At 36.7% G+C, this 24,085-nt stretch overlaps 1 protein-coding gene across 3 annotated transcripts in view; it reads left to right on the forward strand.

The window, feature by feature from the left end:
* The window catches only part of Cfap47 (cilia and flagella associated protein 47), a 255,121-nt gene extending 236,640 nt beyond the window's left edge, over positions 1–18,481 (forward strand). For 2 of the 3 annotated variants that reach the window (XM_040744175.1, XM_040744176.1), the window contains 2 exons: positions 1,556–1,724; positions 4,812–5,040. In XM_040744175.1, coding sequence (XP_040600109.1) covers positions 1,556–1,724; positions 4,812–5,024 — 382 coding nt within the window. In that variant the 3' untranslated portion in view covers positions 5,025–5,040. Of the gene's footprint in view, positions 1–1,555; positions 1,725–4,811; positions 5,041–17,536 lie in introns of those variants that run through there. The other variant, XM_040744177.1, reaches the window with a different exon arrangement.
* Positions 18,482–24,085: the final 5,604 nt, after the last annotated feature.

Below are 24,085 nucleotides of genomic sequence, written 5' to 3' on the forward strand. Positions count from 1 at the left end.
ACTGTAACCCCATCTTCTAAAATGTTTCTTGGTTCTTCACAAAGATAATCATTCAATATATTATTTCTGGGTGGATCTCTGTCAGGATAAGGGATCTCTGTCTGTCATCTTCCTGTTGTAATCATTTTAGGTACTCCGTGTTATCCCCCTCATGTATTGCATCGCCCATCATTTCCTAGCACTGCTTACAAAATATTTTAAAATCACAATGATAATGATGAATAAATTGATACTGGCTTCTCCTTTCAAACTACTTTCCATGTGTTAGGCATTGGTTCAACAACTTGACTTTTTATTAATTTAAGAAATAAAAAAACGTAGGTACAAAAGATTAAGTAAGCTTCCTAAAATTATATGTCGCGCTATCATTCAAACTATGACACCCGTATATACAGAACATGTTCTCCAGTCTTCTTCTATGATAAGCAATACTTGTTTATTGAATGGATCAGAGAGTAACAACCTGAACTTTCCCCTGTCTTTTTCTGTGTTGCACTATTGTACCTGTTTTTAGCAGGAACATGTGGTATTTTACATGCATCTCTATTAATTTATCTTAAATTCTGAATTTAAAAACTTTTTTGTAGTGTACCACTACCCTGTTTTATTAAACTAAGAAATTTTTCGACTTAATTAACATTCTTTTTCTCATTTGTCTATAGTGGCATGAAATGGTAACTTGAAACACGAATGTCACTCCACTTTATACTTTAATATTCTATCTTGATACCTATAAATTTTTATTGAGACTTTAGTAGTTTCCTTGTACTTAGCATGTAGATAGCTACTGGTAAGTAAGAAAATAGTATAATGGGACAGCAGTAGAGACAAAAGGCTTTACCATAGCTTTAGTGGTCAGTTTATTTACAAATTACTAAGCTTTCATCTGGGATACTTACTGAGTTTGAACAATTTTTATAGGAACAACATTTATCTTAGTATACTATGAACACTGGAAATAAATGAAAAAACTTTGGAATTTTATTCAGCCGCCCTGAGAATAAGAATGATAGTGTGCTAGTTAATTTTTGTCAACTTGACACAAACTATAGAGATACCTAAGAAGAGGGAACATCAGCTGAGAAATCCCCTCCATTAGATTGGCCTATGAGCTTGTCTGTTAGTCATTACCTTGATTAATGATTAATGTGAAAAGGCTAAGCATTCTATGGGTGACCCCATCACTGGAAAAATGATCCTTGGTTATACAAGCAAGCTAAATATGGGAAGCAACCCAGTAAGTAGTGGTTTTCTAGTTTCTTCCTCTGCTCCTGATTGAGATCCTGCCTTGACCCACCTCGATGATAGAAAATGATTGCAAAGTATAGGCCAAATGAACCTTTCCTTCCTAAGTTATTTTGACCATGGTGTTTTATTTCAGAAAACTAGGAGAGACTCTATTTTGTAATTTTCAAAATGCCACCTCATACATTTTTGTAAGTATTCGGTATTAATTTTGAACTATGGGTCTGCTGGAGCAGAATTTAAAATTTAGCCATCATCACAGAGTCAATGAGGTAATGACCAATTGAAACATTTCATTTATTTTTCCTAGGTATTATGAGCCATTTACAGCCCATTTTCTGCCAGGTGGTGATCGAGATTTTTTTGTAAAACCTCAATCTGGTGAACTCCCTCCATTTTACACAAAAGGAATTGTCATCGTTGTAGGATTTAAACCCCGAATGTATAGTAAGAAATATCAAGCAACACTTGTAATACAGGTAAGTTTTCAAAACCACAACTTTAATTTTCAAAGCCAAATAATTTAGGTATGGAATATAACAAAATAATTTGTTAATACTAGGAAAATTTAAGGAATTACTTACATTTCAGTTAAGGTAATTACAGTTTTGAAAATTTAGCCAGTAAAGAATTATCTTCATAGAATTTCATACACACTTTATAGTGAGAAATTTGGGGATGAAAACAACTTTCAAATTCTTTGAAAAGTGTAACTATTTTACCACAGCTTACTTTCAGTTGCATAGACACAAAACAGTTGCTGTCATATTATAAGCCTACAACTCTTGCTGCCAAAGAAATCCCTGAACTTTTAAATCAAATAGCAGAATAAAATGTAATTATTTTAATGATCATTGAAAATAAAATTTAGTGATTGTTTGAGAGACTTTCTGTTTTCATTGTTCTACGATTTTATAGAATGTAGGACATAAGCAGTGAAACCTCTTTTGCCTTGCCTCATATTATTCATTGCCTCCACTGTTATTTGAAATACTGATAAGAGCTTATGTGGGAGACAAATTGATTTTGAAAAATGTTTTAAAATTAATAATTATTTGCCAGAATTTTGTGACATTCTTGTAATCTCAGCATTCAGTAGGTAATGGCAAAAGGATTCTGATTTATACGTCAGCCTGGGCTTCGGTATGAGAATCAACTCACAACAAGAGAAGGAAAGGAAATGTCAGCTTACTTATTTAATTTTTATTACATAAAATTCCAAATGTGTGCAAAAATAGAATATGTAATTTCATATGCTCATTGGCATATTTGTAGATATAAAAACATGTTAAACCCTATTTCATATATTGATTTAGTATTAAAATTTATAGATAAATCCTAAATCTATTTTTTCAATTTTGAGAAATATATGTAAATTTAACGGAAATTAGGAACATAGCACATACAGTTCTATGAAGACTTTATTTTCCTCCAATGATGATTTCCAAAAACTGTATAGTAAGATACCTAAACATTTAAATTATTTTCAGAGTCCTTATACCAATTTTGGTATTTCTAATGTGTTTTCACATATATTCATCTGTAGGGGGAAGCATGTACATGACATAGTATGTGTGCGTGTGTGTAAAGTTCAGAGGACAACTTGCTGAAGTTAGTACTTTTCTACAATTTTGTGGGTCACAGAGATGAAATTCTATCTATAAATATAATATTACTCTACAAAATTTTAAAATTGTTATATTAAGCAGAATTACACACTGGATATTCGTAAGACTTATTGCATATATCAAATCACCATTCTTAAAAATAGCAGTTGATACACTCTGACTCCAAATCCCAGTTAATTTCAACAGCATTTATACTTACTCTCATGTTACAGTTATCTAAATTCAACTTGCTATTTACACCATTGTCATTTGTAAATACTTAGGTTAAGCATGATAGCAGTAGTTACAACAATACGGTCTTCATTCTACTTCACTCAGAAAAAGGAATACCTTATAAGAATAGATTTAATTAATCTTGCCTAGACAAACCTGAATAATCAATCATGTTCTTATGCCTTATAATTTTTTGTTCAACTAAGACATCTTTAGAATGTTTAAAACCTGTTGTTCTACAATTAGGAAACAAGAAAAAAACATTAGGTTTGATAGAAGGAAATTAAGTTGTTCCATTTATTTTATCAAAAGTAGTGCTGCTCCAGAGGAGTAGAAAATCTAATCAGTTTTCCTGAATAACTATAAACAAGTTGATGAATTCTGGAGCTGGCAGATGGCTTAATTGGTAAAGTGTTTGTTGTGCAAGCATGAAGTCCTGAGTTCAAACTCCTAGGTTGCTCATAATTTAGGCATAGTGGCACACACATATAGCTCCAGCATGAAAAGGAGCAGACAGGCAGATCACTGGAGTTCCTTGGCTAGCCAGCCTAGTCTAATCAATGGGCTCTAAATTTATTGAGCAAACCTGTCTCAAAAAAAGGAAGGGCAAGAGCAATCAAAGATGATACCTGACACCAACCTCTGGCTTCCACATACATGTACACACAAACACAGTTACCTGCACATAGGTGTACATACCTGCACACATACTACACAAACTCAAAAAAATTAACCATTAGAATTATAGAATATGAAAGAAATGATGTTTTATGGTCATACTTGCATAAAAATAATATATACATATATTAATATATTTTATAATACAAAATATATGTCATATTGTATGTTCCTGTTATAACTGGAGACACAAATATAAGTATGTATTCTATATTCCTTCTAAAGAAAGCTTTTCATTAGCATGAGACAATAGGAAAGGGCATTCTAAAAATGTATTTTCTTTTGATTTCATTGGAAGCAGATCCTTGAATAAGAATTTGAATTTAAGTAGCCTATTTGTTATATAATACCAAGAAATACATACAGGGAAGGTAGTATGTGAAATACAGAAGGAAAGAGGATTAATAATATCTTCCACTACAGTGAGAAGCTGAAAATTAATCCCATTACAGATAGCTGAAAAATTGTGTAGAATTTAAACCTTAAAAAATTCATGCCCAAGGTGGGCAGGAATATAGGGGGTTTATATACGACTTTACACCATTGCAGTTATTAATTAAGGAGTGGACTCAGATAATTGAGGATACAAAGCCAGCTGAAACACGTGCTGGAGTTTCTGGGGAGAAACTCAAATGAAAAGTCCAAAAAATGTCGGGGACCAAAGACCAAATATATAAATAATAATAAATATACTTTTAATATTTTAGCATTTAATAATCCAAAAATCACATTACTGTAATTTGCCAATCATCTCTGTGATCACAGTTAAATATTTATTTAAAAGTACATCTTGGAAGACATTGTTTACCTACATGGCAGACCTTTGGCTAAGAGATTTTCTTATCAGTGACTGTTCCTTTATTCATAATGCCAATAGATTTACTTAATTTATTTCTGTATTAAGTATTTTTCATTATAGATTCAACATTATTTTATCTTTCCATTAGCACATACAAAAATTAGAAGCTACTAATAATGATAAATATTTCCCAAATTCCTTTAGGTCTCTGGACCTTTCTTATAACTTGTCTTCCTTTCAATTTTCAGACAGATGAAATATATTGGCTGTATGAAATAAATGGGTTACCTCCATTACCGAAATCAATGATACATATAAAAGCTAAAATTGATGCCACTAACAAGACATATGACAGCATGCCACCAATTCCACACAATTTTATTCGTGAAAATGCTAAACTTCGAAGTACCGGAGTGTCTTCTACTATTAAAGGAGCTCCTTTAGTTAAAAAGCATAAATAAAAAAATTTAAACATTCCTTACTCTCAAGTAGAATTGGTTATTTTGTTTTTCATCTCATTTTTGAGGGATAATCATAATTTGTTGTTTGTTTTTTTAATTACTTTTAATTTTTTCTTTTTTGTGTGTGGGGGATGCAAGGGTAGAGGGATGGTATGGGGAAATGAATGGGATTGGAATGCATGATGGGAAATCCACAAGAAAATCAATAAAAAGGCTTTTATAAAATGGAACTCTAAAGCAAATGTATATGGGGATATAGAAACACTGAAACCTCTGTACAATGGTAAGAAAATAGACAGATGGACACTTTCAAGAGTAATTTGTCAGCTATTAAATATGCTAAAATAAACTTACTAATGTAATTCCTATGCAAAAATATGTGTCCACATAAACACTTGCTCCAGATTGTTAAAACAAATAAATAAATGAGCAAATAAGTAAATAAATATTGTGTGTATATCTCAAGATGATAAAGAGGAAAGCATTTTTTTAAAAAATTATTTAGTTTTTTTATTTATGTTCATGAGTGTTTCTATGCCTGCATTAATTCATGTGTACCACATGTGAGCAGGAGCCTTTAAGCTATAACATATGTCCCATATAACTTTTGAAAATTACTTGAAGTGTGTAAATACTCTTTTTCTAATCCAATTTGTAAAGCTAACAAGGCCTCACTTGTATCTTAGCTGACATGACCTAATTTGTATCTACACTGACTCCTTTGTAGGTGGGGTCTTAACAGGGCAGCAGTTTTTCTGGAGCTTTTTCTTAAAAACTTTTTTTACCTAGATTTCTTTTTCTAACCATAAAAATTTAGGAGAATTTCTGTACCCTCTCCTCTGCTAAACTCTATAGAATCATTCCTTTGCTCTTAGGCCATGCTACGGGCTTCTGTTATTTTTCCACTGACTGGCTCTGAGGGCTCAAATAGCCAACCTTTCCTGTTAAAACACTGACTGGATGGATGTTCTTTTTGGCTATATCCAAAGCAACTTAGGTAGGTTCTTAACTATATCTGAGGCAATTTAAGTATCCTTTTAATCATATCCAAGGCAATTAAAGTAGTTCACCTTCACGCATTCACAATCACATTTAATACATACAGATGTGGCCACACCATAATACAGAACATACATCTTTTAGTCATCCTTTTTCCCTAGGTCATGATTAGTTTGTTAAAATGAAACTTCCTTAATTGAAATCACTTGTGACAGAATAGCTCCAGCCAATCATTGAAATAAGACAAAAGGTTGAAAAAGTCCTGTGTGCTGCTCATCATCCCACCATTTGAGACGTTCTGAGCTACACTCAGGGGCTACATCCGTACCCACTCCTTGTAATTCTGCAGATGCAGAGTGGAGAGGCCAGGCTTTTAACCAAAATTTTTTTCAGAGATGACTCACAAAATTGACCTTAAGTTTGTATCAATAACCAAGCCTGTATAAATGAAAATAAACATTTATAAACAATATTTGGGAATGTGGACACCATTCTTTCCAAACTACTTCCTGCTGTTAGGGGACACTGAAATACCATGGGGATCATGACAAGAAAAACCAGAAACCTGGTGAACTCCTCATTTTTTTGGTCTGCAAGGCTGCATCATCTCAGCTGTTTTAGATGTTGGATCGCCTGGGCCACTGCTTCAGGTGATCTTGATTCATCAAACCTTACTAGTCTGGAAGGAACCCATAGATTTTATTTCCTTTGGAAACAAAAGCAGAAATTCTCTTCCTAAGTAACCTGGCCTCATATTTAAATTTAGGAGTCAAAGCATTTTCAAAATATATAAGTTCGGTTAATTTAGCAGCATTGATAATTAAATGTCTTTTAGCATTTGTTCCTTCCTTGGCAATTAAGCAATTCAAAGACAACACAACAGCACACAGTATCCAGACTCTCCATGTATTTTCCATTCCATATACTTTTACCTTTTCCTTTTTATCACTTAATACCAGCATCTCATTTACTGTTACCCATTTTCAATTCACCCTCACAACCTCCAAGAGCCATCTCTCAGGGTCCCCTTTCTTTCTCGACCTTGGTGTTGGGTGAAAGCCTGGAGATTTAACCTGGTACCATTAACTTGGTACTCCTTTCCAATACACTCTCATAACCTTACTTGCTGCTCAGCTTTTGAGGTCAATATCTCAGGCAAAAGCCTGGAGATTTAACCATTCCATTTTACTAACTCTTAGAAGTTGAGGTACCTGTTTTCACTTCCTTTCTTTCCCAAGTTTTTCCTGAATCTACTTTCTTTTCCAATCTCCTTTCTTTCCTGATCTTCCCCAATCTTTCCAAGTCTCTCCAAGTCTCAGTAAGGCCTCCACTTGTGGCTCCCATGCCACGAGCAAGTCTGAGGTATCAGGAAATGAAAGACAAGACGTCCGGCCGTTTGTGCTAGGAGAATGCGTGCCCATGCCTTTATTGCAAGATAATGTATATGTGTGCATTTATTGTAAGTGCTAAGTAGTTTCTCTCTATCCTAGAGAGGTAGCAGCCTTATATACAGGCTTACAGCACAGTGGGAAAAGCCCAGGTGGAAGAGATTGTGTTTTCCTCCTGCTAGATGTTGATGTCAGTGGGGCAAGGCTGGGGCAGTAAGTCTGGACTAGAAAACAGGATGCACTTGGACTGGAAAACAGGATGGACTTGTTGGCTGACCAGCAACTCACAGAGATCTTGTGGATACTGGGATCTAAGAACTATGTAGACCAGTCTGGCCTCAAACACAAAGAGATCCACCCATCTCCATCTCCACCCTCCAAGTGCTGGGATTAAAGGCATGCACCACTATGCACAACTAAGGTAGCCATTCTTTATATAGTGTACTTAACTACTTTTGCAATTCAGCAGTTAAGCGCACAGAAACTATAGCAAAGCTGCAACTATTTTCTACTTTTTCGTATTAGGCAATGACCTTTAGGAACTACTTTAAATCTAATAATTGTAGTTTCCTTCCATGTTGTTAAGCACATTTATTGGAGCACATGTATGTAATTAATTGGTATTGTCTGCTACAATTGGGATAGCTTGGAGTGGAGGCCCATGTACCACTGGAACTATTTTATTATGAATGGGAAAAAACAAAGTTATGTGAGTTTTTAAAAGTATTTCTCAATCTCTGGCCCTATAAAGCTATTCTATTCCTATGATATTATCAGAAATATATCCCTATGATAGAATCAATTTATTATTGAAGAAATTCTTAAAAATAAGAAAACTAAGCATAATATTGTCCATTATATATATATGTATATATGTACATATTTCCAGTTTTTAAAATGTATACATCATACATACATTTGTGAATGTACGCATACACCTTATTTTACTCAATGACATAATATTTTATACTGTTGTTCCTTAAAGTTTTTGATATAACTTATAAAAGGTGGTTAGTATTTTTTCTTACATACAAACCACAAAATTAAAATAGCATAGGTGGATTGTACTTCCCAGAGGGGGAAGAATCATGTGTTGAAATCCTCATCCCAGTATCATGGATTCTGTTGTTACTTAGAAATGTGGCTTTGCAGACATAAACAGCTAACACAAGTTTATTCCAGAGAAGGTTTAATTACTCCTATATTTAGTTTAAAATGCTGAGTGGAGAGGTATAGATGTAGATGCACAATAAAACCATTGTGAGAATATGATGCCACAATGAAAGAGTTTTATAGAATCAAGGAGAAGCACTTGGAACAGATTCACTCCTAACACCTTTTGGGGAACCATTTTCTGCTGTAACTTTATGTCAGATTCTAGTCACCAGAATTAGACAAGAATGCATTTCTGCTATTTAAGCCATAGCAAACTCTGAAAAAGTGAATGCATAGCTATTCTTTCAATGCTTTCGGCTTTTCTATTTGAATCATTGATATGATTTTACAGAATGATACTTTTAATCCGTCCATTGTATTTCATAAAACAAAGTATCATAGCAGTATATTTGCATTCAATATTTTCATTTATTTTATGGCAATGTATAAGGAGTTTGGAGGAATATTTAAATTAATACTCTAAAATATTTTCATTGTAAGTGAACAAAGATGACTCAAATTCTATGCAGTCTAGCCTTCCAAAATTTCACCAGCTAACATCTGCTGTATTTCCCTTTCAAAATAAAATTAGACTGGCATACACTTGTATGCATGTGCATCTGTTTGTTTGTACTAGCTTCTTTTTTCTTTTTCTTTTTATTATTTTTAATTTCATTTTACGTTCCAAACAAAGTTCTCCCTCTCACCATTCATCCCACCTCCTCACTTCCCTCCAGCCCATCCTCCATCCACTCCTCCCAACAAGTAAGGGTGCCCATGGGTAGTCAATAAATTTTGGGCAGGATAAAGCCACTCCCCCCTTGTTATGGCTGAATATGGCATCCCACCATAGGGAATGAGTTCCAACAAGCTAGCTCATCCAATAGGTATAAATCCTGGTCCTTCTGTGGGGAGGGGCCCTCAGATAGACCAAGCTACACAACTGTCTCCTACATACAGAGTGCCTAGTTCAGTCCCATGGAGGTGCCATAGCTGTCAGTCCAGAGTTAATGAGGAACCATTAGCTTGGTTCAGCTCTCCCTAGATTTCTCTATCGTGATCTTCACCTCTCTTGCTCACGTATTTTCACCTCCCTCTCTTCAACTAGATTCCTTGAGTTCAGCCTGGTGCTTGGTTGTGGATTTCCGCATCTGACTCTATCAATTACTGGATGAAGGCTCTAGCATTTCTGGAGCTGTGAATTGTCTTCTAGTTATCCTTTGCTTTACATCTAATATTGCTAGCACAGACACTGAAAGCAATAATCAATAAATGGGACCTCTTGAAACTGAAAAGCTTTCGTAAGCAAAGGACATGGTAATTAAGACAAAAAGATATCCTTCAATATGTGAAAAGATCTTCACCAACCCCACATCTGACACAAATTACAAAAACCCGGAGACAGATATTGGGGTTCAAGCTAAAGATCAGAAAACCAAAGCGGCCAAGCCATGAGAGAGCTCTCACCTATACCAATACCCAAACCAAAGGGGTGATCTACTGAACCTCAGATTAAATCTCCAGACTGCACCCAACAAATCTCAGACTGCTGCCTGAGACTGCACTGAGCTTCTTATGTTCTCTCTAGTGCTAGGATTAAAGCCATGAACTCTGTTTCTCCTTTAGACTGATTCAATCTCATGTAGCCCATGGTAGCTTTGAACTCACGGAGATTCATCTGCCTCTGTCTCCTGAATCCTGGGATTAAAGGGATATGCCACTGCTGCCCAGCTTCTATGGATAGCTAGTCTGGCTAGCTTTGCATTCTGATTTTCAGTTGCTTTATTAGATTATAAACAATGTATCACCACAGCTCATTTCCAAAATATGTAAAGAATTTAGGAAACTAGATATCAAAATACCAAAATACCAAATAATACAATTTTAAAATGAGGTAGGGAGCTAAACAGAGAATTCTCAACAAAATCAACTCAAATGCCTGAAAGGCATTTAAGGAATTGTTCAACATCCTTAATTATCAGAGAAATGCAAATCAAAATGACTCTGTAATTCTATCTTATACCTGTCAGAATTGCTAAAATCAAAAGTATAAGGACAGCTTATGTTGGAGAGGATGTGGAGTCAGGAGACTACTCCTCTACTGCTGGTGAAAGTGCAAACTTGTACAGCCATTTTGGAAACCAGTATGGCAGTTTCTAAGAAAATTGGGAATCAGTCTATCCAGCATAAACACTCTGGGGCATATACCCAAGGATACCCAATCATACAACAAGGACACTTGCTCAACCATATTCACAGTAGCATTATTTGTAATAGCCAGAAACTGGAAACAACCTAGATGCCTGTCACCTGAAAAATGGATATAGAAAATGTGGTACATTTATACAATGGAGTACTACTCAGCGGGAAAAAAAAAACAATGGAATCTTGAAATTTGAAGGCAAATAGATGGAACTAGAAAAAACCATCCTGAGTGAGGTAACGCAGTCACAAAAAGAAAACATGATATATACTCACAAAGAGCAAAGAATTACCAACCTACAATCCACACCGCCAGAGAAACTAAGAAGAAAGCAGGGCACTAAGAGAGATATACATGGTCCGCTAGAGAAGGGGAAAGGGACAAGACCTCCTGAGCTAATTGGGAGCACAGGGGGAGAGGAGAGAGATTAGAAGAGAAGGGGAGAACAGGAGGTAAGAGTAGGACATAAGGGAGTAGGAAGATTGAGTCAGGGGAAGAATAGAGGAGAGAAAGAAAAGAGATACCATAATAGAGGAAGTAATTTTAGGTTTAAAGAGAAATCTGGCACTAGGGAAATGTCCAGAGGTCTAAAAGGATGACACCAACTATCAATCTAAGCAATAGTGGAGAGGGTACCTTAAATGCCCTTCTCTGATATGAGACTGATGACTACAAAATGGAATATTACTCAGCTGTAAAAAAACAATAACACCATGAAATTTGCAGGCAAATGGATGGAAGTAGATGAAAACATACTGAATGAAGTAACCCAAACTCAGAAAGACAAACATGGTGTTTACTGGCTTCTTTCAGTAAAAGTGTTTTTGAAATCAAATTTCCACCTCCATCATGAATCACATGGCCTTCCCTTCATCTCTTTCTCTCTTCTAATAGGATGCCAATTGATGGCTAAGAATTTAAGACCTCCCCTAATGTAGAATGTATTACTCCTCATTACTACACCTGCATTGATACTATTTCTAAGTCAGGTCACACTCTCCAGTACTAGGTATTTATACCATTGATATTTATATGGGAGGAGACAAAATTCAAACCACAACAGTTGCAAAATGAAATAAAACAGAGATTTTAAATTTAGGCTGACTTAAAAAGCTGAAAACAAGAGCAAATAAATGGGCAATGAGAGAAGAAAAATCATGTAATTTAAATATACCATGTAAATTAAAGTGGCAACACAGGTCATATAAGTACCAGGTAAACTTTCAACATGCCAATATTAGGTTGTCTGTCCTTACTTTCCATACCTCATACTTACATCTACTTGTAGTGTAAGGAGTAAATGAATCGTATGTAAAGAAATCATAACACTTTTTTTCTTTAAATGGGATCTTTTAGCCCTGGCTGTCCTGGAACTTGCTGTGTAGACTAAGTTAACTTCAAACACACAGAGATCTGTCAGCCTCTACCTCCTGAGTGCTGGGATTAAAGGCTAGTTTCACCATGCCTAGCTAAGAATTCATAACACTTTAAATTCCCACAGGTTAGTGGGGGTGTTTTGTTTGTTTGTATGTTTCATTATTTTGCCAATACCAATACTGAGTCTATTAAACATCATTTTGAAAAAAAAATTCTGTCTTTCTGCAAAAAAAATGATGTTTGAGTTAAGATAGAACAAACTTTCAATATGATCTGAGTGAGACTTCCATCTGATAAGTTCATTGGTATCCAATGAAATATAAGTGAGAATGAAAATGTAGAGATGTATGCACAAGTTTTTGTATCTAAATGAAATGACTAATAATAGAAGACATGAATACCTGAGTTTGAAAATGTGGAGAAGGAGGCCTGAGCGTGATTTTACACCTGTTGTTTGTGTTTCTATGATTCTCTATTGCTCTGTGTCCAACCTGACAATATAAGGTCAACTGAAAAATACTCTATTTCTCTCAAAAGATTGGAAAGACCATTCTCGACTTTATATGCAAAAACAAAAGACCCAGTATAGCCAAAACAACCCTGTACAATAAAGGAACTTCATGTAGGCATCACCATTCCTGACTTCAAGCTCTATTATAGAGCTATACTCCTGAAAACAGCTTGGTATTGGCACAAAAATAGATGAGTAGAGCAATGTAATCAAATTGAAAACACTGATATTAACCCACACACCTAAGAACACCTGACTTATGACAAATAATCTAAAAGTATACAATGGAAAAAAGAAAGCATCTTCAACAAATGGTCCTGGCATAGCTGGATGCTGGCATGTAGAACATTGCAGACAGATCCATATCTATTGCCATGAAAAAAACAAGTCCAAATGAATCAAAGACTTCAGCATAAATCCAGCCACACTGAAACCTCTTAGAAGAGAAAGTAGGTGGTAGCCTTGAAAGAATTGGTACAGGAGACTGCTTCCTGAACTTAACTCCAGTAGTGTAGACACTGAGATCAACAATTAATAAATTGGACCTCCTGAAACTGAGAAGCTTCTGTAAAGCAAAGGACACAATCAACAAGACAAAATGGCAGCCCACACAATGGGAGAAATTCTTCACCAACCCCACATCTGACAGAGGGCTGATTTCCAAAATATACAAAGAACTCAAGAAGCTAGTGACCAAAACACAAAATAATCCAATTAAATAGTGATGTACATAACTAAATAAAGAATTCTCTGTGTGTATGTATGTATCTGTGTGTGGGTGTCCATGGAAGCAAGAAGGAGGTACTGGATACTTTGGACCTGGAGATATAGGTGTTTATGAGCTGCCCAATGTGGGTGCAGTGACCTAAATTTTTGTCCTCTGATAAAGCAGTAGGCACTCTCAACTGCTTAGCTATTGTCTTAGTTAGAGCTACTATTAGTATGATGAAACACTATGATCAAAGGCAAGTTGTGAAGAAAATGTTTATTTAACTTATACTTTCACACCATTTTTCATCATTGGAAAAAGTCAGAACAGGAATTTAAACATGACAGGAACCTGGAGACAGTTGCTGATGCAGAGGTCATTGAGAGATGTTACTGGATTGCTTCTCCTGGCTTTTGCAACTTGCTTTCTTGTAAAATCCAGGACCACCAGGACCCAGGTATGGCACAAACCATAGTAGGTAAGGCCATCCCTCATCAATCACTAATTAAGAAAATGTCCAACGGGTCTGCCTACAACCCCATTTTGTGAAGGAACTTTCTCAGTCAAGGAATTCTTCTCAGATAACTATAATTGTGTCATGTTGGCATAAAATTAGCCAGCACGGATGTCTTTCGAACGCTGTGGCAGTATGCACAGGACCTACTCAGGTTCCCATCATTGAGATGTGAGAGTGGACATGGGGTTACTTGTCCAAACCACGAAACTATTTGTACTTGATGCCCATTATCAATGGGAAAATCTGTCTGTTTTCTCCAGTGGAGTGTTACTGTCTATATCAAATGCACTCCAAGGCAGGCCTTATGCCCAGGAGTAGTTGGCCAACCACAAGTGAACTCATTAATTTAATGTGGGTTTTTTGTTTATATTTTGTTTCAATAAGATTCTTAATGACTGCTTTTAAAAACCCTTTATTACTCTTTCAGTACTAACAACACATACTTAAAATATACTTCATCATAATGAGTTATAGGTGCTAGATAGGGAACTACAAATCATCAACAAAACAATCATTGTCATTTTCCTAGTGTTACTGCTATTTTGCACTAAAATATCTAAAAAGCCTTTGTAATGTAAGGAGCACTTATAATTCTGCGTCTCTCAAATCATTTTCTGAAAATGTAAAAATGGCATATTCATTCTCTCTTTCTACCTCTTTCCACATGTGGGTGTGAATCCCCCATGTATTTATTTGCATGTGTAGGGGGGGAGTCTTTTTCAACCAATTGTTTTTTTGGCCTCTTCTGAATTTCTGTTAATTAAAATTCAGTCAGTTGAGTAGAAAAATTGCTACTCATGCTGTGTGATAAATGAATTTCACATCAGTATTACAATGACCATCTCACTTACCTCCTCTACTAACTCCTGGCTACGTCTTTGCACAGTTGTAAAGTATTTTGTGCTTGCAAATGTTAGTTGTAATTCCAATTACCATCTTATCTTTACAATAGAGCATTATCTTGGTTCCAGATGTATTAAAGAAGGAGTAGAAATTAGAATGGGTATCTCAGACAGATTGTCAAGTTTTTTAATAAAAAACTGAGTGGAATAATAGACTTAAGACTTAAATAGCCGATGAGGGACCTGGACTAGAGGTTAAGCTAGTGAAGAACAATAATGTGGAGGGGTGAGCATGTTGAAAATACATCATGTACATGTGAAAATAAAACCTATTATTCCTTATAATTAATATATGATAATACGATATAGCAAAACAGGCTGGAGAGATGGCTCAGTGGGCAAAGGTGCTTGTTTTTCAGCATGATGGCCTGAATTTGATCCACAGAATCCATGTAAAGGGGCATACACAGTAGCTTATTCTGCAATCCCAGTATTCCTGGGCAGAGATAAGAGAATAAGCCAGAATTCCATAAATGCAGTTCAGCAGCAGAAACAAAAGATACCCTGCCTCAAAATCAAGGTAGAAGAACCAAGAACCAACTCTCAAAATATCCCCTGACCTTCACAGGTGCACTGTGCCACTTAGATTGCCCCACCACAAAATTAATTAATTAAAATAATTTTAACATGATTAAAGTAGATCTTTATTGTTGTTGGGTATTTTCTTCTTTTCTCTTTGAGGGCCTGCCCCCCAGCTCCCAAATAAATACACATAGAGACAGTCTATTCCCAGCCTTAGCTTGGTTTCTTTTTACCCAGCTTTTTCCCACTTACATTATCCCGTCTATCTTTTGCCTCTAGGCTTCTGTCTTTCTCTTTTCAACATACCTTTCTTTTACTTCTTACTCTGTGGCTTGCTGACTCTGGAGTCTTCCTCTGCTTCTCCTGTTGCTTCCTAGATTTCTCCTCCTCTTTATTCTCTCTGCCTGCCAGCCCCACCTATCATTTCTCCTGCCTTGCTATTGGCTGTTCAGCCCTTTACTAGACAAACCGCGTGTTTTAGACAGGCAAAGTAGTACAGTCAACAAGTTAAACAGGTACAGCATAAAAGAATGCAATACATTTTTGCATCATTAAACAAATGTTCCAAATGTAACACATTTTCCACTAGTATTCGCTAACATTTTGTTTTTCATATTATATGAATGCCAGTGTTGTTAAATGAAATAATATGCATGTTACATGATTATCTCAAGAAATGTTTAAAATGAGATATTAAAACAATTACAAAGACAATGTGGTAATGATATAAAAGTACTTATAATCATTACTGGCAAAAATAGGGAATTGGTCACTTTTGTATACTGTTTATATATTGAGATATTTTCAGTAGTATTCATTAAAGTGTTTACACACTAATCCAAAAGGTTTACATCTAAAAAACTTTGTTGGAAAATAGTATCATCCAAAGGATGTTTGTATCAATTAATTTTCAATCCATAACAAAGTTCTGTGGTTTGGTCAGCTGGTTCTTGAGGACTAGGACAACTCTGCAGAAGCTGGATGTCTAGAATATATAAAATGGCCTCCTTTGTACATTTAACTTCATCTGGGATGGCTAAGCCTTATGTAGCTTCTCCTCTTTTAGAAATAAACCAAAGTATTATTCATAGAGGGGCCTTGGGATTTTTGTAAACAAAAAGGTGGCATGGATTATCATCTTCCAGACTCTTGTTCCATCATATTTGCTAGTGTCCCCATTGAGCAAAGTAGATCCTGTGGTCAAGGAAGCAGATCCTATGGCCAAGATCAGATTCAGGAATTGAGAAACAGATTATACAAACCTCTGTATTAAGGAAACTACAGACTATTGTGGCCATTTTTTTCTGATAGTTTTAAACAGCAGTATTATAACAGCACTATTTATAATACCACAAAATAATAGAAGGTGGAAAGTCTGTGCAATAAATCAAATATCCCTACAGTCAGGAACTATACAACATTAACAAATGATATAAGAGTAGTAAATCTTGTGGGAAATCTTTTCCATATTGAGTTCAGGGGGAAGAAGGGTTATAGAACCACATTTCTGTGAAAAAAATATAAAAATACAGGTTGATAAAAAGATCAGAGTACACAGCCAAAATTTATATATGATGATATATAATGAATATACCTAATGATATCCTTATTTTCAAGTTCTTTGTTTCTGTGTAATAGCTGTCATTTTACACATGGTAAAAATATGTTAAGTTAATCTTTCCAAAGACACAATAAAATAAAGTTTATGAAAATAAAAAATGACAGGCCAAGAGTGATGCACTGTGCTAAAGCAATGAAGTCTCGTGTACTTTTATGGAGTTATAAGTCTGTGGTTGATGCTATGAATATAAAGTTCATCATGCCTTAAAATCAAGGATTTTATAAGTTCATCTAAATTACAAACTGTGAAAACTACACTATAAGCATCAAAGATCAAGACTCCACCTTTGGTCTTCTCTAGTAACAATGAGCTAAAATAGAATATTTTACAGTTGCCACAGTAAAACACAAATAAGATACTGTAATATAAATAGTAAGAGAATAAGAAGTCTTGCTTCAACTAGATTTTCTCACAGGAAATAATTGGCTCTCTACTTTCATGCCATTTTGCCCTAACAACATTGTAGGGCGGTCAAAACATTAAGGAATGGCTTGAAATAATGTCTACAATGCATGGCCTGCATATTATTGTGTTGGTGGTGTTGTTAACTCAAGCCTTGTTGGTTCAGTGATTTTCACTATTTTTGCTTTATTTCTGTTCTATTACAGACATTTCTGAGCAAATAAATATCCAGTTTAGACAGGAAGTGGGATCATTACTTTGCCAGCTGATGGCATATTCAAGGTCAGTTTCTCTCCGAGTGAAGGACATCCTATGGATATCTGTTTGCTGCTTCAGAGGACCCATATGTTATGAGAGAATCACAGTTAAGTAGACAGGCAAAGTGTACAAGTACAAAACCTCAATTCTCTGGAGATAGGATTAGATTCCACTTTATAATGATTAATTTCCCCTTCACATAGTAGATAACAATGTTTCCTAGTTGTAGTCTAGCTATGTCAAAAAGAAAAAAACTGCCATGGTCATATAATAAGGGTACAATTAAGTTAACAGCAATCTTAGTAATTAACTAAATATTTCTATGAACATCTTTGTCAGCACTGCGATCTGATCAGTGTCTCTCCCTGACAAGCACATGATGAGGATCATCCGATTCCCTGTATATGGATAGGAGGAAACTTACCTGAATACTGTACTCTGGAGGAGCTCAACACAGCAGGAGGCTAATGACAATTTGAAATTGAGTAGTTATGCACCCACCCCTGGAGGTCTGTGTTTTTGCATAAAAACCTAAAAAAAGCTGTTTCCAAATATCAACTGTCTTGACTATGTAATCCACCACAAGTTGCATCCAGAGCAAGGAAATACAGCATGCAAAACAGGTTCTCAAAAGTCAGCTAAGCTCCACACACCGGTTCTGATCTAACTATTAGGAACTCTACAAAGAGACCAAGCTACACAACTGTCACACACATGCAGAGATCCTAGGTAACTCCTACAGAGGATCTGTAGCTGTTGGTCCAGAGTCCATTAGCTCCCACAAGCTCAGGTAAGCTATCTCTGTGGGTTCCTAGTCATGACCCACCTGGCTCATACAATTCCTCCTCTTTTTCTTCAGCAAGACTCCCAGAGCTCAGCCCAGTGATTGACTGTGGATCTCTACATCTGCTTCCATCAGTTACTGGATAGAGTTATCTCTGATGACAATTAGGGTAGTTACAAATCTGAATATAGTAGATGGCCAGTTCAGGCACCCTCTCCTCTATTGCCAGGAGTCTTAGCTAGGGTTATCCTTGTAGATTCCTGGATGTTTCCTTGGTACCAGGCTTCTCCCTAACCCAAAAAATGACCCACATCTTTTCCTACACTCTCCCGTATCCCACCTCCAGCCCACCTCCCACACTAAGCCCACCCAACACATCCCTCTGTCCACCTTCCCTAACCCCAGTTTACCCAGAAGATCTCTATTTCCACTTCCAAGGGAAATCCATGCATCCCCCTTTGGGTCCTCTTTTATATCTAGCCTCTCTGGGGCTGTGAATAATAGGATGGTTATCCTATACTCTACTCCAAATATCCATTTGTAAGTGAGTAAATTCCATGTTTGTCTTCCTGGGTATAGGGAGTACCTATCTCGGGATGATTTTTTTCTAGTTCCATCCATTTGCCAGCAATTTTCATGGTGTCATTGTTTTTAACATCGGAGTAAAACTCCATGGTATAAGTATACCACATTTTCTTTTGCTATTTATCAGTAGAGGGATTATCTAGGTTGTTTCCAGTTGCTGGATATTATGAATGTAACTTCTATGAACATAGATAAGCAAGTGTCCTTGTTTATGATTGAGATTCCTTTGGGTATATGGCCAGCAATGTCATATCTGGGACTTGAAGTAGATTTATTCTCAATTTTCCTGAGAAACTGCCATACTGATTTCCACAGTGGCTGTCCATGTTTGCACTTCCACCATCAGTGGAAGAGTGTTCCCTTTGCCCCACATCCTTTCCATCATGATATATCATTTGTAATTTTTATCTTAGCAATTCTGATAGATGTAAGATAGAATCTGAGAGTGGTTTTAATCGTGTTTCTCTAATGGCTAATGATATTCAACTTTTCTGTAAGTGATTCTCAGCCATTTGAGATTACTCTGTTGAGAATTCTCTGTTTAGATCTGTATGCCATTTTAATTGGATTATTTGGTTGTTTCTTATCTCTAATTTCTTGAGTTCTTTATACATTTTGGAAATCTGTCAGATATGAGGTACGTGAAGATGATTTTCTGATTCTATAAGCTGCCGTTTTGTCCTTTAGATAGTGTCCTTTGCCTTAAAGAAGCCTCTCGGTGTCATGATGCCCCATTTGTTAATTGTTGATCTGAGTGCCTGAGTGCTGCCAGTTTTACTTCAGATTCCATTTTTACCTGTAGGATGAAATACAGTGCAGGTTCCTAAGCCCTAGGGGAGCTGAGAACTTTCCAATGGCTAATCATCCTCTTTCCCAAAATCATAAAAATAGTTGTTTTGCATCTTTAGTTCGCTAGCAACATTATGATTGTTCCCCAAAACAGAAGGAACAAATGAATCTGATTGCTTGTATCAAAAAAACACTTGCCTTTTATATTGATTGACAATGATGGAACAGTCTAGGAAGCCCCTAATATCTAAATCCTGTTCAGTGAAAACTGTAACTTGGCAGTCAATATTTGTGAATTTTGTGCTTATAAACCCCTACTTCTGCTCCTGCTCAGGGCTGTTAGGATAAGACTCCCAAGTCCTTGTACTTTGACCCTGATGAATAAGTTATCTGCTTATATGGTGAATAAATAAAACACATAAGCATCATCTATCTCCTTCCTCAAGGCTGATAATGTTCTAGTAGGGAATCTCTTTCTAAGTTAGAAGCTGGCCTTCTGGCAGTTAGCTTGGCCTTTGGTGCATGAAGTAGGTCTCTGTTCTTTTGATTAGTGTGGCATGCTCCTCTTTTTCTGACTGATGTAGCCTGCATCTGATCATCAGAAGCCCAGAAGTTAGCTGGTATTGAGGCTAGGGCCTGGCTGCAGGACACTTGACAGTTTAGTGCAGGCTGTGGGGTTGGTCTTTGGGAAAACAATCTAGGGAGTGGGGCAGTTCTGCTGGCAGACATGTCACTCACCTGTTCTGCTGACTGGTGTGGCCTGCCTAAAGCTTTTAAAGACAAAACTGAGAGGTTCATGTAAGCTATGTTGAAACAAAAAAAGCGTTGATTATTGGTGATTTTTGTACAAGTGGGCTTAAAATCATTGGTGGAGACAACCATTAATACACAAGTATCCTTGTATAAGCAGCCTAATTGAGGTGTAGTACCACTGTTCATGAATTATTTGGATAATTCTTGTCTTAGAGCTATGTGTATGAGGGCTCTACTTCCAGGTTTTGTATTAGTGACTTCATTTTGATACCTATAAATTTAAAAATATTCTAGTATAAAAGCTAGGAAGGAAGGGAGGGAACAAAGATGGGAGGGAAACAATAGAGGAAGAATGTTAGAAAAATAATTGTTTACAAAAATATAGCTGGGAGGTTCCTTTAGATAAAAATAATAGTAGCTTCAATTTTTTCAGTACGTTGAAGATAATTTTATGATTACAAAAAGCATCTTCATACAACAAAATTATGCAGTTGGTGGCTGGAATGAGACAAGATTGTCTATTGGGCATAGAAATCATATTGGGCGTGGAAATTAAGATGCTTGACCAATAAGATAAAGTGGACTTTATTAGGAAAAAAATAACTTACACAAGAAATGAATGAGAGTCTCGGCTCCTGCTTCAAGCATACAGACCTTGCCACCCAGATGCTCTCCACGACCCGAAAAAGGGACTTTCCAGACCCAATTCAATCATTTTGACCAGTCACATCCACACCTATGACCATGCCCAAATGGGCGTGGTCAATGCTACAGGTGTGTGTTGCGGGGGATGAATATCTCATTATAATTGCCAGGTAACCATAGTAGCTAACAAGCAATCTATTAATTGTAGTTTTGAAACATGAAGCAAATATTCACTGTGAGTTAGCATCCACTGGTGGTAACCTCAAAGTGAGACTGGCTACTGAAAGGTTGGCATCAAGCTTAAACAAATGAATATGATTCAGTCATATCACATTTCTAAAACATTCTAATAATGAATATTTTTTGGTGCTAGAGTACAACGCATTTACCCCTTGAGTTCCTCCTAAGGTTATCTGAGAGGAGTTACAAGTGGGAAAGTTAAAAATGCCACATGGAGGCTTCCTAGAAGAATATGTAATTTAATTTAAACTAATTATGAAACTCTGCTGAATAATTTACTTATTTTAAGTATATATGATAAGAGGGATAATTATTCATAAGTAATAAAGCCCCCAAAGAGCACACAAAACAAAACCCCCAAACAGTGAATTGGTTGTCAGCAATTATCATATTCATATTAGTAATGGCCAGGAAATGGAAAATTTGGGCATTTTCCTCTAAATTTATCTAGGGTGCCATTTCCTAACAGAATTTGATTGCTATGGTTTATGTCACCTTGAAGTTCCATTTCTAATGACATCCTTTTTAAAGCACACTGAGAAGGGCAGCCAGGTGACATCTCTTAATAAATTGAGGCCTTTGTGACATGGTGCTATGTGCCCAACATTCTCTTCTTCTCTTCTTTTTTCCCTGAAATTGTGAGAACTGCTCCATAGGTAAGCCATTCTTCCTGAAAATGAGCAAAACTCCACAGTGGGCTCTGTGACGAGTGGATCACAATGAATCACCATGAGAATCAAACATTGTCAGAGGACACTGGGTCTCCAGAGTGTTGCTGATAAGGCTCGTCTCAGAGGGGAAGCCAAACTACAAAAATGAGGGGGAAAGTGGCATTAATGGCTTGAAGAATCACACTCTGGAAACTTCCTAAATTCTCTCGAAAGGATATGTTTTTAGTTCCAACTTCTCTGAGACATCACAATGACCAAAGCACAAATGGCTATGGGCAGTACAAGTGCCCTTGATTTGTCCCAAATGACTCTTGAGTCATCCCTGAGCATAGGCTCCCAGGGAAACACGGGAAATTCCTTTGTTTTGTTTAGCTCTCAGAACAAGAATTCAGTGTATTTGCTTCCTAGGGAAACCACTTTTTTTTTAAAATTTGGCTCCTACTTGTAAATCCTTCACCACAAATGAGAGAATCGGCAAAGAAGCATCACAGCTCAAGTTGCAGCATTGTAATTTACTTAAGACTAGCATTGCTCTTCTACATCCCCCAGTCACATGTATGTGTAGCATTAAAAAATCACTTAGCGATAATGGAAAAATGATCTGATTCCAGGCTGCCTTCCACTACACTGAACTCTAAGATGAATTCTGTGTATCCAGTAACAGCAGTGCATTTCAGAATTGCTTGTCAAACAGACTAGCACAGACTGGAGTCAGATGCTAACAGCTGTTCATTTCAGGACCGAAGGAGTGAGTTTATTGGTACAGAAGAACATAGGAAAGCTTCGCTTGAAGAAATTGTTCGGTGGTGTCTTCGTCATTGTCACCCCTCAAAGTGTGAAGATGCTGCGCACAGTGGAGCCTTAAGTGACCTGGGAATTTCCAAATCTGAAGTCTGTCTAGGAAGTCATCTTCAAACACAGACAAGCAAAGATTAACAAGAAGAATGTCCCTCTGACAGCAACACAGTGATTGAGGAGCACCTGGGGAGATTTGTTGTCATTTGCCTGGAAGACCTCATCCATGAAATTGCCTTCCCTGGGGAGCATTTCCAGGATATCTCTTCATTCTTGTGCCCTTTCCACCTCTCTGTGGCCTGTCATGCTACCAAGACTAGCGAGGGCTCTTCTGGATACAGGAGTGAACACATCAGTCAACTCATCCGCCAGCTGAACTAGATGGGGACCAGTACTTCCAAAAGCACAGTGGATTGGAAGACTGCTTTCTGTTATTTAAAATTATCAAGCTTCTTCACAGAAGATTACTTTCTGCCTTCAACACCTGGAAGGAAGAGGCCAGGAGGCAGACAGCATTGCAAACCCCAGCACAGCCCAGTTCCATGGAAAATGACATTGGTCTTCCCAATGTCTGCCTTTGCCTCCAAAAACAACGCAGGCCATGGAGGAATGAATTGCCCTGCTTCATCCTGTATAACATCTTGATGTTTAATTTTCAGTAGTCAAATAGCCCAAACATCCCTCCCACCCTTTCCTCGACTCTAAAGCAATGGACAAGACCCGAGGGCATGCTTGAACCTGGAACCAAAGAGTCTTGGTATTTGTTTCTTATTTTATTTTTGTCATTGCAGGTGACTTTTTTATTTGTTTGATCGTTTAGGACGGGTCTCACTGTAATCCTTGCTGGCCTGAACTCCATAGCAATCATCCTAAGCACTAAGATTACAGGTGTGATCACCCCTAGCCTTCTAAATTATTCCTCAGACATGAAATACAGTTAGTAAGGTGACAAAAGCAGTGCTTGGATTTGTTATGAAGCCATGTTGCAGCTTCAATGTCAGCTTTTGTCAAGCTTGACTGTCCGTGATTCAGTGTGATGGCGTTTGTACCCTGACCTGCAGTTTAAGACAGAGGTTGTCTGTACTTGGAAGCAACATAAACTTATAACCACACATGCACTCACTCCCACTGTGCTTGTCACTCCATGGTGGTGACACATAACCTCTTGACACCTGTGCTTCTTACATGAGGACAGCCTGCTTCATTATGGGTGTTCTGTGCTGGAGGTGGAAACA

The sequence above is a fragment of the Mesocricetus auratus genome, unplaced genomic scaffold, assembly GCF_017639785.1.
Source record: "Mesocricetus auratus isolate SY011 unplaced genomic scaffold, BCM_Maur_2.0 Super-Scaffold_100003, whole genome shotgun sequence".
Classification (NCBI taxonomy): domain Eukaryota; kingdom Metazoa; phylum Chordata; class Mammalia; order Rodentia; family Cricetidae; genus Mesocricetus; species Mesocricetus auratus.